The sequence below is a fragment of the Zophobas morio genome, unplaced genomic scaffold (genome assembly GCF_036711695.1).
Source record: "Zophobas morio isolate AGI-343-1 ecotype UQ-CSIRO unplaced genomic scaffold, CSIRO_AGI_Zmor_V1 ptg000008l, whole genome shotgun sequence".
NCBI lineage: Eukaryota > Metazoa > Arthropoda > Insecta > Coleoptera > Tenebrionidae > Zophobas > Zophobas morio.
In genome coordinates this window covers 15,411,273-15,428,491 of record NW_026972113.1, presented here as the reverse complement: position 1 = coordinate 15,428,491, position 17,219 = coordinate 15,411,273, and the positions used below count along the sequence as shown (strand labels likewise).

The 17,219-nt window shown below is 32.7% G+C and overlaps 1 protein-coding gene across 1 annotated transcript in view; it reads right to left on the bottom strand.

Annotated features, from left to right (window-relative positions):
* The window catches only part of LOC135125453 (phosrestin-2-like), a 153,419-nt gene that overhangs the window by 53,486 nt on the left and 82,714 nt on the right, over positions 1–17,219 (bottom strand). Inside the window, exon 6 of the mRNA XM_064051091.1 lies at positions 2,769–2,916. Within this exon, the coding sequence (XP_063907161.1) occupies positions 2,769–2,916 (148 nt within the window). The remainder of the gene's footprint in view (positions 1–2,768; positions 2,917–17,219) is intronic.

Here is a 17,219-nt window from a genome sequence, read left to right as displayed (position 1 = left end):
ACGAGATAATTTCGGGGGCTCTAAGTGCTATTTTTTTTAAGGTGGAAAAATGTCGGGTTCCTCTAGGGGTTTTTCTAGAAAGCTGAGAGAATGTCGGGGGCTACAAGTGTTATTTTTTCCTAAAAGGCAAACGAATCTCGGATTTCCCTTATTGCTTTTTATGATAAGATGAAATATACTCGGGAGCTACAAGTGTTATTTTTTTTAAGTCGAAAAAATCACGGGGTTCGCTCTGTTTTTTAGATAAACTGAAAGAAACTCGTGGCTATAAGTGATATATTTTTTTTTAACCGACGAATCTCGGAGTCTTCTTCTGATTTTTTTTGAAGAAAATGAAAATATCTCGCGGGCTATAAGTGTTATTTTTTCTAGAAGGCATAAGAATTTCGGAGTTCCCTAGGGTTTTTTTTAGGAAGTTGAAAGAATCTCGGGGTCTTCTACTGTTATTTTTTCTAAAAGGCGAACGAATCTCAAGGTTCCCTTGTAATTTTTTTGGGGGAGAATACGAAAGAATCTAAGGGGCTATAAGTGTTATTTTTTCTTTTGGGGTCTCCTTGCGATTTTTTTTTGAAGAAGATGCAAGAATCTCGGGGGCTACAGATGTTACATTTTTTTAAAAGGCATAAGAATTTCGGAGTTCCCTAAAGTTTTTTTTAGGCAGTTGAACGAATTTCGAGGTTTCAAGTGTTATTTTTTCCTAAAAGGCAAACGAATCTCGGAGTCGCCTTGTTGCGTTTTTCAATAAGATGAAAGAATCTCAGGAGCTATAAGTGTTATTTCTTTCTGAAAGGCTAAAAAATCTCGGGGCTCCCTTGTGATTTTTTGGAGAAGATGAAAAAATCACGGGGGCTATAAGTGTTATTTTTTTCTGAATGGTTAAAGAATCTCGGGGTCTACTTGTGATTTTTTTTTGAGAAGCAGAAAAGAATCTCGAGGCTACAAGTGTTATTTTTTTCTAAAACGCGAACCAATCTCGAAGTCTTGCGATTTTTTTTTTGGAGAAGGTGAAAGTATCTCGGGGGCTATAAGTGTTATTTTTTTATTAAAGGCCAAAGAATTTTGGGGTCTTCTTGTGATTTTTTTTGAAGAAAATGCAAGAATCTCGGGGGCTGCAGGTGTTACATTTTTCTAAAATGCATAAGACTTTCGGAGTTCCCTAAAGTTTTTTTTAGTCAGTTGAACGAATTTCGGGGCTTCAAATGTTATTTTTTCTTAAAAGGCGAACGAATCTCGGAGTCCCCTTGTTGCGCTTTTTAATAAGATGAAAGAATCTCGGGAGCTATAAGTATTATTTCTTTCTGAAAGGCTAAAAATCTCGGGGCCCCTTGTGATTTTTTGGAGAAGATGAAAAAATCACGGGGGCCATAAGTGTTATTTTTTTCTGGAAAGCTAAAAAATCTCAGGAACCCTTGTGATTTTTTTTTTGAGAAGCAGAAAAGAATCTCGGGGCTACAAGTGTTAATCTCGAGGTTCCCTTGTGATTTTTTTATTTTTTGAGAAGTTGCAAGAATCTCGGGGGCTACAAGTGTTACTTTTTTTCTAGAGGGCATAAGAATTTCGGAGTTCTCTAGAGTCTGTTTTAGGAATTTGAAAGAATCTCGTGGCTAAAAGTGTTACTTTTTCTAAAAGCCGAATGAATCTCGAGGTTTCCTTGTGATTTTTTTTGTGGAGAATACGAAAGAATCTAAGGAGCTATAAGTGTTAATTTTTTGTGAAAGGCTCAAGAATCTTGAGGTCTCCGTGTGTTTTTTTTTTTTTTGACAAGATACAAGGATCTGGGGGGCTACAAGTGTTATTTTTTTCTAGAAGGCGAAAGAATCTCAGGATTTCCTTTTTGGAGAAGATGATAGAATCGTGGTGTGCCTTTGTTTTTGTCTTTTCGAGAAGGTGAAAGAATCTGGGGGCTATAAGTGTAATTTTTTTTCTAAAAGGCAAACGAATGTTGATGCGTACAAGTGTTTTTTTTTTTTCTAAAAGGCGAAACAATTTCGGGGTTCTCTTGTAAATTTTTTTGGAGAAACTGAAAGAATCTCGGAGGCTACATGTGTATTTTTTTTTTCTAGAAACCGAAAGAATTTCAGGGTCCTTTTGGGATTTTTTGAGAGAATCTAAAATGCGAATGAACCTTGGAGTCCCTTTAAGATTATTTTTGAAGGAGGATACAAGTGTTATTTTTTTTCTAGAAGGCGAAAGAATCTCAGGGTCCCTTTGTGATTTTTTCTTTTGGAGAAAATGAAAGAATCACGGGCTCTCTTAGCGTTTCTTTCTTTTTTTTTTTAGAAAGCTGAAAAATGTTGAGGGCCTCAAATGTTATTTTTTTCTAAAAGGCGAAAGAATCTCGGATGTTACAAGTGTTATTTTTTTCTAGATGGCCTTGTGATGACCTGACCTGAGATGAGATGACCTGACCTGACCTGACCTGACCTGAGTCTTCATCTCTTTATGTTTATACTAACGGATCTGTTCCTCCACGGTAAGCTTACCATCTCCTGAGCTGGAGATGGGTCATGGGTTCCTTGTGGTAAATACATGGATGCTATTATCAGTTGATCTTCGCCCCAAATTGAAACATTTTCAACATTCATTATAAGATACTAGCAAAATAAATATATTCAAATAACACGTGTTTATTTCGTTGTCCTGAAAAGGCTCTATTTTGACATGTCTATCAAAGACCCGATTACCACCAACACCGTCAACCCGTTTTTAAATTACGCCGAAAATTACAGAGAAACCCATTCCGGAAAACCTCTTTCACACTCACTTACCCACATAAGCCCTGACGTCATAGCTGGTCCCAATGGGCGCACCGTTATACTCCTTCGCCGGTACCAGCTGAACACTCGGTGGTGCCAGCGGCGTGATCTCCATACTAAAAGCATACGCGTTGCTGCCTAGACGTTTCAGTAATGCGTCCTGAAACACGAAAAACTCTACAGTAATTAAGAGTCGACGAGCCTGAAATTCATTAAATTGCAGCCTGCGAAAACAGTTTGTCGCATGAATGAAAATTTGTTCTTTGCTGTACGCCCGTATGCATATTTTAATTGCAACTACTACAATACGAAGTGGTTAATGGAAGCAAAATCGTGCTGATTAGAGTTTTATTGTCGTCGGAATTTGAATGGAACTGCGATTATCTAGGTGCGTTTTAGAGCGAAAAAGTGGCTAATTTGCTTAGGGAGCATTAGCTGAGTTGGCGTTGTTTAAATTTAGATCCATTCAGTGAATCAAGGGGGGAGGGTCTCCCATTTTTCTCGAGTTATTGATTGTAGATTCTGCGAATTCGTTACTCAAGTTTCACAAAAGCAAGGGGCGCATAACTGGAGTGCAGGCAGGGGAGACACACGTGGAGACTTTTCAAACGGGGGACCGGAATTTGTTGACTGTACACGCTAGAAAGCGTCAGAAAGTATCAAATATACTAAGAAGTTAAGTTATTAAAGTCATCCATCACTCGGATAGCGTTAATTAATTTTTTTATCCGAAAACTGTAATCAATATCAGTTATTCTCAAAATAGCTGACTGCTTGTTAAATTTAATTAGGATCTCCATTAGACTTGAATTTTTTGTAAAATCGATTGTGTTACATACAAAAAATTAACTAGTTCAGTACTAATTATAACGCGGGTTCGTCGACATCCAAATAGTGAAACCCTATCATATTTAGTCGCTAATAATCGACGCTTAATTAACACACCCCAAAACAGCAAACTGAACGACGATTTTACTGAAATTGCCACTCAAAGTGATTTTAGCAATTTTTTATTCATTAAAGTTAAAGTGCAGCAGTTTGCCCCACGAAGCAGAAGAACTTTAATTAAAATGTTCCGCTTAATGACTCATTATTATTTTAACCACATGTTCGTTAGTTTTCGCAAAGCACGAAAATGCAACGTTACGAGATATAAAACAGAATTATTTCAAACATGTTCCGTTGTTACGAACATGAATATTATGTTCGTTATTGTAATAACTTGTTAAGCTTACGAGTACTTGCTGCAAATGACGTTTCAGCTGTTTGCCACAAGTTCGCATTCGAGCGAATTCAGTTATACGACGAAGTTAAGCGACTTTGAAATACTCAAGAAATACCGGTCGTTGCATTAGAGAGCAGACGAGAATTTCAATGTAATTAGGTTTTTTGGGACGAAAAGATGCGGGTTTTTGCAGCTTTTGTCTCAAGAAGTAATGTGTATATTAATCTGGGAGATCCCTAGTGAATTTTGAAAGAATCTGCAAGAATCTCTGGAGTTCATGGTATCATATTTTTGAAAGAATTCGAAAGAATCTTCGAAGGGTCTTGGTTTTTTTTGTCTTAGAAAATTCCAAAGAACCTTGCGGATTCCTAACGCATTTTTAAAAGAATTCGAAAGAATGTTGAGGAGTGTTTAATTTTGAAAGAATTTAGAAGAATCTCGGCAGTCCATGGTGTTTTATTTTTGAAAAAATTCAAAAAAACGGTTGGGCTTTATTTTTAAAAGAATCTTGTAGACCAATCGCGGTTTATTTTTCAAAGAATTTGAATCTTCGGGGCTTTTGAAGTTGTATTAAAAAAAAATCGTAAGAATTTTGGGAACTCTTGTTATTTTTCTTAGTGAATTTGAAAGAACTTTTAGACCCCCTAGTGCTTTAATTTTGAAAGAACCTGAGAGAATCTGGGTCGTCGATGGTGTTTTATTTTTGAAAAAAAAAAAAACAAAAAATGGATTGTTTGGAACTTTTAGTGTTTAATTTTTCAAAGCATTTGAAAGAACCTTGGGGGTCTTGGAGTTGTATTCAACAAAAAATCATAAGAATCTTGGGAGCCTTTGATGTTTTTATTTCAATTAATTTGAAAGAACTGGGAGAAAGAATCTCTGAAGTCCATTGTGTTACATTTTTAAAAGAATTTGAAATCATCTTTTGTGTGGGTCTTGGTTTTTGTCTTAGAGAATTCCAAGGAACCTTGCGGATACCTAGCATATTTTTAAAAGAATTCGAAAGAATCCTGAGAAGCTGTGGTGTTTAATTTTGAAAGAATTTAAAAGAATATCGGCAGTCTATGGTGTTTTATTTTTGAAAAAATTCGAAAAAAATGTTAGGTTTTACTTCTGAAAGAATCTCGGGGAGCCCTCGTGTTTTATTTTCAAAGAATTTAAAAACAAATTCGGGGCCTTTGGAATTGTATTAAAAAAATTGAAAGAATCTTGCAAACCCTTGATTTTTTATTCAGTGAATTCGAAAGTACTTGGAGACCTCCTAGTGCTATAATTCTGAAAGAATTTGAAAGAATCTGGGGCGTCGATGGCGTTTAATTTTTGAAAAAATTCGAAAAAATTTTGGGGACTTCGGTCTTTTATTTTTGAAAGAATTCGAAAGAACCTTGGGGGACATGGAGTGGTACTTAACAAAAAAAATCACAAAAATCTTGGGAGCTTTTCATGTTTCTTTTTTCTCAAATAATAATTCGAAAAAACTGGGCGACCCCTAGTGAATTTTGAAAGAATCTGAAAGAACCTCTGGAGTCCATGGTGTTATATTTTTGAAAGAATTCGAAAGAGTCTTTTTTCTCAATGCATTCGAAAGAACTGAGAACTTGAAAGAATCTTAAGAGCTTCTAGTGTTTTGTCTTGAAAGAATCTCTGGAGTCCATGGTATTATATTTTTGAAAGAATCTTGAGGGATCTTGAAGTTTTATTCAAAAAGAATGGAAAAATATTGGGGGCCGTAGATGTTTTTTCTTAATGAGTTCGAAAGAACTTGGAGATCCTTAATGGTTTAATGTTTTTAATGAATTCATTCGAAAAAATTGGGAGACCCCTAGTGAATTTTGATAGAATCTGTAAGAATCTCTGGACTCCATGGTGTTATATTTTTAAAACAATTCGAAAGAATCTTGAAGAGTGTTTAATTTTGAAGGAATTTAGAAGAATCTCGGCTTTCCATAGTGTTTTATTTTTGAAAAAATTCGAAACAAATTTTGTGTTTTATTTTTCAAAGAATTTGAAAATTTTCGGGACCTTTGGAGTGGTATTAAAAATAAATCGAAAGTATCTTGGGAAACCTTAATCTTTTTTCTGAGTGAATTTGGAAGAACTGGGAAACCCCGTAGTGGTTTAATTTTGAAAAAATCTGGGGCATCGTTGGTATTTTATTTTTGAAAAAAATTCGAAAAGTCTTGGGAGCCTTTGATTTTTTTTCTCAATTAATTCGAAAGACCCTTGATGAATTTTGAAAGAATTTGAAAGAATCTCTGGAGTCTATGGTGTTGAATTTTTAAAAGAATTCGAAAAAATCTTGAGGAGCTGTGATGTTTTATTTTTAAAGAATTTAAAGAACCTCGACAGTCCAAGGTATTTTATTTTTTAAAAATTCGAAAAATCTTGCTGGAGTCTTGTTTTTGAAAGAAGAATTTTGGGAGCCTTTGGTGTTTTGCTTTTCAAAAAATCTGAAAGAATCTCGAAAGTTCCTAGTGTTATATTCCCGGAATAAAATTTCCGAAATATTCGGTTTGAAAGTCGAATTAAAAAAAACCCAAAAATTTGTCATATTTCAGTTGGCGATTCTCGAAAAATGAAAAAAAAAATAGATAGTGAAAAGTAGAGATTTTTAAAACACGTGTAATGTTTATTAATGTTCACGTTTTTTTAATTCCCGATTTCACATTCATTCCAACAAATAAAAATCATTCATTGCTCTCTTTACACCGTCCCGACGTGTGTATCACCCACTTTTTAGCCAACATTTTCCGTTTATTCCACATTTCCTCCGCTAAAACACAACCTCGCGTCACTTTTTATGGCCACCAATTCAATTTTTCTCCCGTAAAGCTCATTTAATCTCTCCCTTCGAGAAAACTGTCGAAACTAACAACACAGTCGCCCCATCAAGTAAAAAATTCGATTTACCCTGAAAAAGTCCCAATCGACTTGTTGCTACAAGCTCCTTACACGCCATCATCCCACCCCCTAATCAGCCTCAGCCCTATAATTAAAGTCCACTTCAACCCCGACAATAAAGTTCAAGTCACTCCGTTTTCTACCCTTAGACATCAATTAATCGTTAGAACGCGCCGCTAATCAAAGTAGCGCATCAGTCTAATTAAATCGTTTCGTTCGCACACAGTCCGTTAACCCTTTTGAAGGTGTAACGTAAGTTCTTGCGTTTGTTTTTTCCACCCCTGTTTTCTCAACTTTTATACCCCAATAAAAATAGTTGGGATAGAGTTGTAAGGGCGAAAGTCTGAACGTTTATCCTGCGGTTGTTGGAATCCATCTGTAGGATTGAGGGAAAGATTTAATGGAGGGGTGGAACGTATTGGTGACGTTTCGAGAGGAAGGGGTGGAAGTAATGAGATTTTCTTGTTAATTTAAGATATTAGTCGAGGATCATGTCGCAAGCGGTGCTGAATTATTGCTCGGAAGAGAAATAGCACTTTGTACTAACTTTCCAATTCAACCGAGTTTGCGGGATACAACTTACGTACTTTTTTCTGAACATTACATTAAAAGTTAAACTAGGTTTTGTGTTAAGTAGGAAGCCGAAGCCACAAATTACTGCTAGAAAAATAATCGAGTCTGTTCAACTCTGACCTATAAATGCACATTCATTGTTCAATTTGGCTCGAAACTTACTCAGAACTTGTTTCTTTATCGCCAGACAGATTATAGTATGGAATTAGCGTGAATGTGCAATGGGTTCCCCAACTTTCGAAGTGACCTACAAACTTGTTCAACAAAGGACAATTCAACACCCAGAGGGTAATCAATAAGCTATAATTGACGCCTATTGGCTCGTCATAGTTAACGCACTGATTAGAATCTAGACTTTTAATGATTAATAGAGGGTATAAAAGCCAACTTGTCAAGATTGATGGGAAGATTGACTTTGTTTGTCTCCGGAAGTGTTTACCGTTGTAATTAGATAAAAAGAGGAGGAAAAAGTGAAAATGCAAACCCATGTTTGAGTGGAGCGCTTAAATTCGGATAAAAAAAATACAGGTTGCCGGTTTTTCCATTTATTAATTAAAAATCCTCAGCTTGTTTGTTTTCAATTCGTAAATCCGCATAATTTTTTATTATCCGTGTTAGATTAAGCTTTCAAATAATTTTGCTTTGTCACTATAAAATAACATACTTGTAGTTTATGATTCCGCTTGGATTTTGTTCATTTTTATTATAATTCTTATTCTTTGGACACAGTTGATTTCATTTTCGTATTTTTTTTACTCAGGAATAATAATAATTGCTATATTTTGATTTCTCCCCACTATGCGAATCGAGTATCCAATATGGCCACATTCGAACATTAGTTAGACATATTTTTGTAGATTTTGGCTTCCAGAAGTTATTTTCGGCCTCATTTTTTCGAAAATTCGTATCATTTTAAAAAATTTGGTTTTAAAACCGACTATTTCGCAACCATAAACGTGCTACATTTTTAAAATCACAGTTTTTCAGTATGAAAATTGTAAATTTTTTTGACCACATCCAAAATTTCCAAAATCGCCAATCGAAATTAGCCATTTTCTGGATTTTTAAAAAACTTGATTTTCATACCGAATATGTCGAAAATGTCGGTCCTGGAATATAACACGCTATATTTTTTGAATCAGCAAGTAGAGCTCTGTACATCAAAAATATTTTGTGAATTTTTAGGGAATATTTTTAAAATCACAGTTTTTCAGTATGAAAATTGTTACATTTTTTGACCACATCCGAAATTTCCAAAATCGTCAATTGAAATTAGCGACTTTTTGGATTTTTAAAAAGCCTTTTGAAAATCTTGGTCTGGGACCATCAACACGTCATATTTTTCGAATCACCCTGTCGAAATCCATATCTCACAATTTTTTGTGATTTTTAACAACCATTTCCAAAAACGTCAATTTTTCAAAATTTTTCCCCATTATCATTTGATAATATTTATTTGACCCTTTTCCAACCATCTCCGAAAATTACACAAAGGGATTTTTTTTGTAAACTTCAACTTCGAATGGCAATTTTGGCTTAATTTTTTCGAAAATTTCCAGAAAAAATTTGATTTGGAAACCGAATATATCCAAAAATTTGGTGCAACAACATAATATTCGATATACATGAAAATTTCGACTTTTTTTGACTTCAATCTCAAGAAGTCATTTTCGGCTTCATTTTTTCAAAAATTGCCATCAGTTTCCCACAATCGTTATATTTTTTGAATCAACACGTCAAGCTATATATCACAGACATTTTTGTGAACTTTTTTTGTGAACTCTTTTAAAATGACAATTTTTCAATATGAAAATTTAGACTTTTCTTTGACCACATTTGAAAAAAAGCCAAAGATCTTTCTTTTTAGATTCTAGCCTCCAAAAGTTACTTCGGCCTTATCTCTTCGAAAATTCCTACCATTCTTCCGCAATCGCTAGTTGAATTATGTCAAATTTAGGATTTTTAAAAAATTTCATTTTCAAACCGAATATTTCACAAAATTGGTCCTGAACTATCAACGTGTTACTTTTTTGAATCAGCAGCTATATCACAGAATTTTTTGTAGATTTTTAGAAAACTTTTTTAAAATCACGTTATATTTTTCGAATCGCCCTGTCGAAATCCATATTTCACAATTTTTTGTGAATTTTTAAGAAACGTTTGCTAAAACCTCAATTTTTCTTGCCTATTATCAAATTTTTGACCTTTTTCCGATCACCTCCGAAAATTATCCAAAAGGATTTTTTCGTAGACTTCAACTTCGAAAGGCAACTTTGGCTTAATTTTTTCAAAAATTCATTCCGTTTTTCCAGAACTGTCTATATGAAATTTGTCAATTTTGGAAATGTTCAGAAATTTGATTTTCATACCGAATATTTCCAAAAATATGTACGGTATATTTTTCGAATGAAGACGTTGAGCTCTATATACCAGACTTTTTTGTGGATTTTTAGGCAGTTTTAATTTTTGAATATGAAAATTTCGAATTTTTTTTGACCAGATTCGAAACTGAACCAAAGACATTTTTTGTAGATTTCGACCTCCAGAAGTTATTTCGGCCTCATTTCTTCATTATTTTCCCAGAATTGTCAATATAAAATTGGCAAATTTGAGGAATCTGCAAAAATTTAATTTTCAAAGTGAATATTTCGAAAATATTGCTTTGGGACCATCTACACGTTATTTTCCGAATCACCCTGTCGAAATCAATATCTCACAATTTTTATGAATTTTTAAAAAACTTTTCCGAAACCTCAATTTTTCAAAATTTTTTTCTCGATTATTTTCAACCCTTTTCCAACCACCTTTTGAAAATTACCCCTAGGGATTTTGTTGTAGATTTTGATCTGAACAAGCCATTTTCGGGTTCATTTCTTCGAAATGAAAATGAAAAGAGAAAACACTGAGAAATAATTATTAAGAAAAAAACAGGAACTCGGAAAAAACTACACCAAAAAACAGAAACTGTCCAATTTGAGTGATGTGAAACTTTTAATGTCAAACGAGTGCGAGTTTTTGCAGCCGAAAATCAATCCTATTACATTAAATGTTTTGTTCATTATTTACTTATTGTATTTTTGGACCCTAAACTGTACTAAATAAAACAAGAAAAACACTGACGCTTCCTGCGTCGAACAAAGCCTAAAATCGATACCCGAATAAAAGAAAATGAAACGACTCACAAAGCTCGAAGGGTGTCAATAGTTGCGTAAACTACACAATTAAACACATGCGACCTACATTTCAAAAAAAATCCAGGTAAACACAAACAAATATGTTTATAGTCCCCATCATCAATCTAATACTTTTAATTGGGTCAGCGATAATTCAACCGAACCGAATCTGTTGTCCCAGTTTCAAATCACTTTACACAAAAATTATTCAACCCAGTCCTCGAACAGTCTAAATAAAACAAAACATTTCACATTCATGTGTTCGTATGTTTTCGACTAGAAAAAGCCATATTTTATGCAAATTAATGGACTCATTCCAGGCGTTCCAGCGCACCGTCTCGAATAAATATATCTACGTTTAAAGTTTTAAAGGCGCCATATACTACAGACTAAAGCTGCCGCACTCTTCGACTAATGCACCGAAGTGAGCTTTTTTCTCTGGTAACGTTCGAACGAAATAATTACGAGTGCGATAAACGCCACTTTTGCACTCGTTGCACTGACACACCTTAGACGAATCGGTCGCGGATTGTTTCCACTTTGCATTACAAGGCGCGAAGTCGATTATTGGGCTCAACGGGAGCTTCCACCCCGGTTTAAATTGGCTTGGGATTTGTAGCTTTTTCAATATTCAAGGAAACGGCCGGTAATTTATTTCTGGGGCGCAGTTTACTTGTTTGCAAACCTCGGGAGACGCAGATGATTGGAATAAGAAAAAAGTTTAGAGAAAAGCGCATAAGAGGGCGGAAAGCTGGAAGTGGTCATGTTTATTTAAAAAATTTCAATATGAGACATTCTGCAAAGCTCGGAGATGAACTGGAAAAGTTCCAGTTATTTTTATGCGGAATCTTGGACATGGTCGCTATGCTCATTTCTGCTGTTCGTCTCGGAGTTGTGATTTGTAGGTATAATTTATTTCTGCGGATTATCTTGAGCTTAGTGGAGGGCTTTTAGTAGGGCGGTTATGAGTGCTTTCGAGGTGGGTTGTTTTATTGGTGGAGAGGTTATTGCAACGACTAAAATAATCAAACTATTCCGGATGTGTTTGTTTTTGTTTTTGGTAGGGAGTGTTGAATTAAAAGACTGGAAATACAGAGGAGGGAAAATGAATCGAATTGCACTTTTAAACTTTTTCTAATGTGTTCTTTCCGCTTCATCTAAACTCTACGTTTCTATCTCTTCGGATAGCGAAGTTTAGATTCAAAAGCTTCCAACTTTAAAAGTTCAGGTCAAAGTTATGAGCGATTAACGACGTCACATTTCATAATCCAAAGAACGTAGAGCTCGTTGGCGGGAATTAAAGCTAAAGTCAAAAATAAAAACATTTTGTGCTTTGGGTTTAAACACCAAAATTTCGAATTTTTAAAACTTCATCTCCTTTTAAAATTTGTCAAAATTTAAAATATAAAACTAGAAGCTTTGAGGAGTAAAACTGAGTTTAGAAAGTCAAATCAACGCTTCAACTTTGTTGACAAAATCAGGTCTGCTTCTGCACATCCATGGGTGCAGTTTTAGTATTAAAAGTTCTTAAAAATTCGACGCTTAGAAATGTAAAAATTAAGCCAATATTTACAATCCTGAGATCTACAATTTTTCAAATTTTTACCACAAAATTGCTTTCGAAACTTCAAAAGTTAAATTTACAAAATTTTCAAGATAAACGAGTTGAAATTCCATACGAGCTTTTAACATAAAATGCATGCTAGAAAGTTCGCAAGTTAAAAATTGGAAGTTTTGAAATTGGAACTTTACAATTTTGGTTTTAAATGTAATTGAGAAAGCTGTATGTTCTAAATATTTAACTTTTAATGTTAAGTCGGGGGCGTTCACATTTTGATTTGATTTTTGTTGAAAGACTAAATAAATTTTGTTGATGAATACTACTAGAATACTAATAATAATACTAATAATACTACTAATAATACTACTATTTCAGTAGTACCAGAGATAGTTGATAACTTTTTGCACACCTTTTTATTTGTTGGAAAAATTTGCGACTGTGAACGTATATTTTTCGAGGTTTCAAGGAAAATTATTATATTATTTCTAAATCCAAAGAGTAAAGATATAACAACATAAAGCTCGTTATCGTGACTCAAAACTTAAAGTTAGCGTCAAAACAAAAAATATTTTGTAAAAAAAGTCAAATTCAAAGTTTCTGACAAATCCTATAATCGAATTTTAATATTAAACAAACCGCAGTTGAAATTGGAAATTCGCAATCTATAATTTAGGCTTTGATGTCTATAAAAAAACTGCTTCTAGTTGTAAATCGAAGCTTTTGGGTTTAAACACCAAAGCTTCAAATTTTTAGACACGATTAATGTCAAATCTTCGTAATTTAAAATCGAAACTTTCAACTTTTATTATTGACTGCAAAATAAACAAAGAAAGCTTCGAATTTTTAAAACTTCATCTCCTTTTAAAATCTGTCAAAATTTAAAATATAGAACTAGAAGTTTTGACTGCGGAAATTAAAAACAATCGATGAGATTTTAATAGCGCTCTCGAAAATTCAAAAGTTAAATTTCCAAAATTTTCAAGATAAATGATTTGAATTTCCATACGAGCTTTTAACATCAAATACATGCTAGAAAGTTCGCAAGTTAGAAATTAGAAGTTTTGAAATTAGAACTTTACAATTTTGGTTTTAAATGTAATTGATAAAGCTCTATGTTCTAAATATTCAACTTTTAATGTTAAGTCGGGGCTTTCACAATTTGATTTGATTTTTGTTGAAAGACTAAATACATTTTGTTGGTGAATTTCTGAAAAATCGAAAATGACATAAGAATAAGAAGAATAGAACGTGAAACTTTCAAATTCAAAGTTTAATTAACATTCGCATTTCGCTGAAGAAAGTTGAACGATTAAAGAGATGTCACAATTTTTACATTTGGGCAATTCCACCGTTACTTAGGCTAAAATCGTACGGGACTTGAAGCCGAAAATAACTTTTTAAGATTGAAGTCTACAAAAAAGTGCCTTTAGCTAATTTTCGAAGGGGTCGAACAAAGGTCGAAATTTTCGTTAGGGTGGATTTTTGAAAAATTGTGATCTTAAAAAAGTTTCTTAAAAATCCACAAAAAATCTGAGATATAGATCTCGATATGCTGATTCGAAAAATATAGCGTGTTGTAGTCTCGGACCAAAATTTTCCAAATATTCATTTTTTTAATCCTAAAATTTTACATAATTCATTTGACGATTGAGAAAGAATTGAAGGAATTGAAAATAACTTCTGTAGGTCGAAATCTACAAAGAAACATTTTTACCTAATTTTCGAATATAGTCAAAAAAGGTCGAAATTTTCATATTGAAAAATTGTGATTTTAAGAAAGTTTCCTAAAAATCCACAAAAATTCTGTGATATAAAAATCGTGCTGATTCGAAAAATACAACATCTTTACATATAATTCGCGAGCAAAATTTCGAAATTTATGTTATTATATCTTTACCTTTTGGATTTAGAAATGGAAAATTCCACGAAAATGTCAAGTTAAGCACATTTTTTTGAGAATTGTCAAATTAATCTAAATGTTACTATTAGTACTTCTAAAAACTTTAAATTTTACTGGCATATATTTGCTTTTACAATACCATAACACCCGGAGTAAAAATTTCTTGTTATTGAAGAATAATAAAATTGTTCAAAGAAACAGATATTATATCTTCTTTAACATTGCTAGAAGCAAAGTAAATATCTTGATTTAACGAAAATTGAACGTAATACAGTACTAAGCAAATAATAATTAAGTTACATAGTAAAAAGGCAAATTAGTCTGAGAGCATTAAAATTTACAAAAATAAACAAAATTCACTTACAAACAAAATTTTTAGCAACAAAACACTTTTCTGTAGTTGAATATTTTTCGACAACTTCCTCAGCTGGAGCTTTGTATATTAGTAACTTCTTCACACAACATTCCATATGGTTTGATTTATCTAAAAATATATCTCTATCTATTTATCTAATTATGGATTTATACCCCTATGAAATGAACATCCAACTTTTTATTAGCAATTACTCCCATTAAAGTATATATGTTCGTTCCAATTTTTCTAGAATGTAACACGTGTTCAAACATAAAAATGTCGGTTCTGTTAATCTTAGTTTTCGCTGCAAAATATGGTCATCGTAAAAATTAACAAATTTTGCTGTTCTTACTTGCACATTGACAGTAATCATTCTAAAGATAACTCAGTTACTTTCTTTAAAAGATCCATTCGAAGAATACAAGATTTCTCCCTCTCGAGCATGTATTTATAATTATCTTACAAAAACCCATACATTTCGAATGAACAGTTTAGAAAAATTACATCTATTACCTCGAAATACTTATTATCATAGAGACAATCTTTGTAAAAATCTTCCTCAGCTAAGAACAAAAACAAATTAATTAGATTTGATTTTATTTTATTTGTCAAGAAAATTTGTGTTTCATCAATACTAATAGTGTGGCTATTTCCACTAGTACCAGAGATAGTCGATAACTTTTTGCACACCTTTTTATTTGTTGGAAAAACTTGCGACTGTGAACGTATATTTTTCGAGGTTTCAAGGAAAATTATTATATTATTTCTAAATTCAAAGAGTAAAGATATACCAACATAAAGCTGGTTATTGTGACTCAAAGCTTAAAGCTAGCGTCAAAACAAAAAATATTTTGTAAAAAAAGTCAAATTCAAAGTTTCTGACAAATCTTATAATCGAATTTTAATATTAAACAGACCCGCAGTTGAAATTGGAATTTCGCAATTTATAATTTAAGCTTTAATGTCTATAAAAAACCTGCTTCTAGTTGTAAATCGAAGTTTTTGGGTTTAAACACCAAAGCTTCAAATTTTTAGATACGATTAATGTCAAATCTTCGTAACTTAAAATCGAAAATTTCAACTTTTATTACTGACTGCAAAATAAAAAAAGTGTTATTGCCTCTGGAGGAAAATGTTTCACCCCTCTTAACCCGTAAGCGTAGGAGCCAGAGCCACCCCCACCTTGGAACACAGGGTAGCATTATTCATCATCCGACTCTATTTTTATTTGTGGGCGTAACGGTCATATTCTATTCTTATTCTGGACCTAAGGGTCAAATTCTATTCTTATTCTAGAACACACTTGTTATTGTTTAATAAAACTTATAAAACGACTGTCCGCTGTTCTAATTTATAATCATCAAACTTAACAAAAAGGAAGCTCTGAATTTTTAAAACTTCATCTCCTTTTAAAATTTGTCAAAATTTAAAATATAAAACTAGAAGTTTCGAGGAGTAAAACTGAGTTTGGAAAGTCAAATTAACGTTTTTTTTTTTGAAAAAATCAGGTGTGCTTTCTCTGCTTCTGTCGATTCATCGGTGCATTTTTACATAAAAAAAAATTAAATCAAAATTCGAAGCTTTGAATTGTAAAAATTAAGCCAATATGTACAATAGAATCTTAAGATCTACAAGCCTTAACTTCGATAATCTTGTAAAAGCTTCAGATTTTTAGCATACAATTTAATATTAAGCGACTGCGGAAATTAAAAATGTAATTGAGAAAGCTGTATGTTCTAAATATTTAACCTTTAATGTTAAGTCGGTGGCTTTCACATTTTGATTTGATTTTTGTTGAAAGACTAAATAAATTTTGTTGGTGAATTTCTGAAAATTAGAAAATGACATAAGAATAGGAGGAATAGAACATGAAACTTTCGAATTCAAAGTTTAATTACCATTCGCATTGCGCTGACGAAAGTTGAACGATTAAAGAGATGTCAAAATTTTCACATTTGGGCAATTCCACCGTTACTTAGGCTAAAATCGTACGGGACTTTGCAAAGTTTTTTGTTTTAGACCTTCCTCATAAGTACTTTTACACTTTCATTTTTTAACCTATTCGTAGAGGTTTGTTTTTCAAATTGGCCAATTTTATATTGACGATTTTGAGAAAATGAAGCCGAAAATGACTTCTTAAGATTGAAGTCTACAAAAAAGTGCCTTTAGCTAATTTTCGAAGGGGTCGAATAAAAGTCGAAATTTTCGTTAGGGTGGATTTTTGAAAAATTGTGATCTTAAAAAAGTTTCTTAAAAATCCACAAAAAATCTGAGATATAGATCTCGACATGCTGATTCGAAAAATATAGCGTGTTATAATCTCGGACCAAAATTTTCCAAATATTCATTTTAAAAATTCCTTTTTTTTAATCCTAAAATTTTACATAATTCAGTTGATGATTGTGAAAAAATTGAAGGAATTTTCCAAGAAATGAAGCTGAAAATAACTTCTGTAGGTCGAAATCTACAAAGAAACATTTTTACCTAATTTTCGAATATAGTCAAAAAAAGTCGAAATTTTCATATTGAAAAATTGTGATTTTAAGAAAGTTTCCTAAAAATCCACAAAAAATCTGAGATATTAAAATTGTGCTGATTCGAAAAATATAACATCTTTACCTATATTCCGGGAGCAAAATTTCGAAATTTATGTTGTTATGTCTTTATTTTTTGGATTTAGAAATGGGAAATTCCACGAAAATGTGAACCCCAGCACATTTGAAAATTGTTAAATTAATGTAAATCTTACTATTAGTACCTCTAAAAACTTTAAAT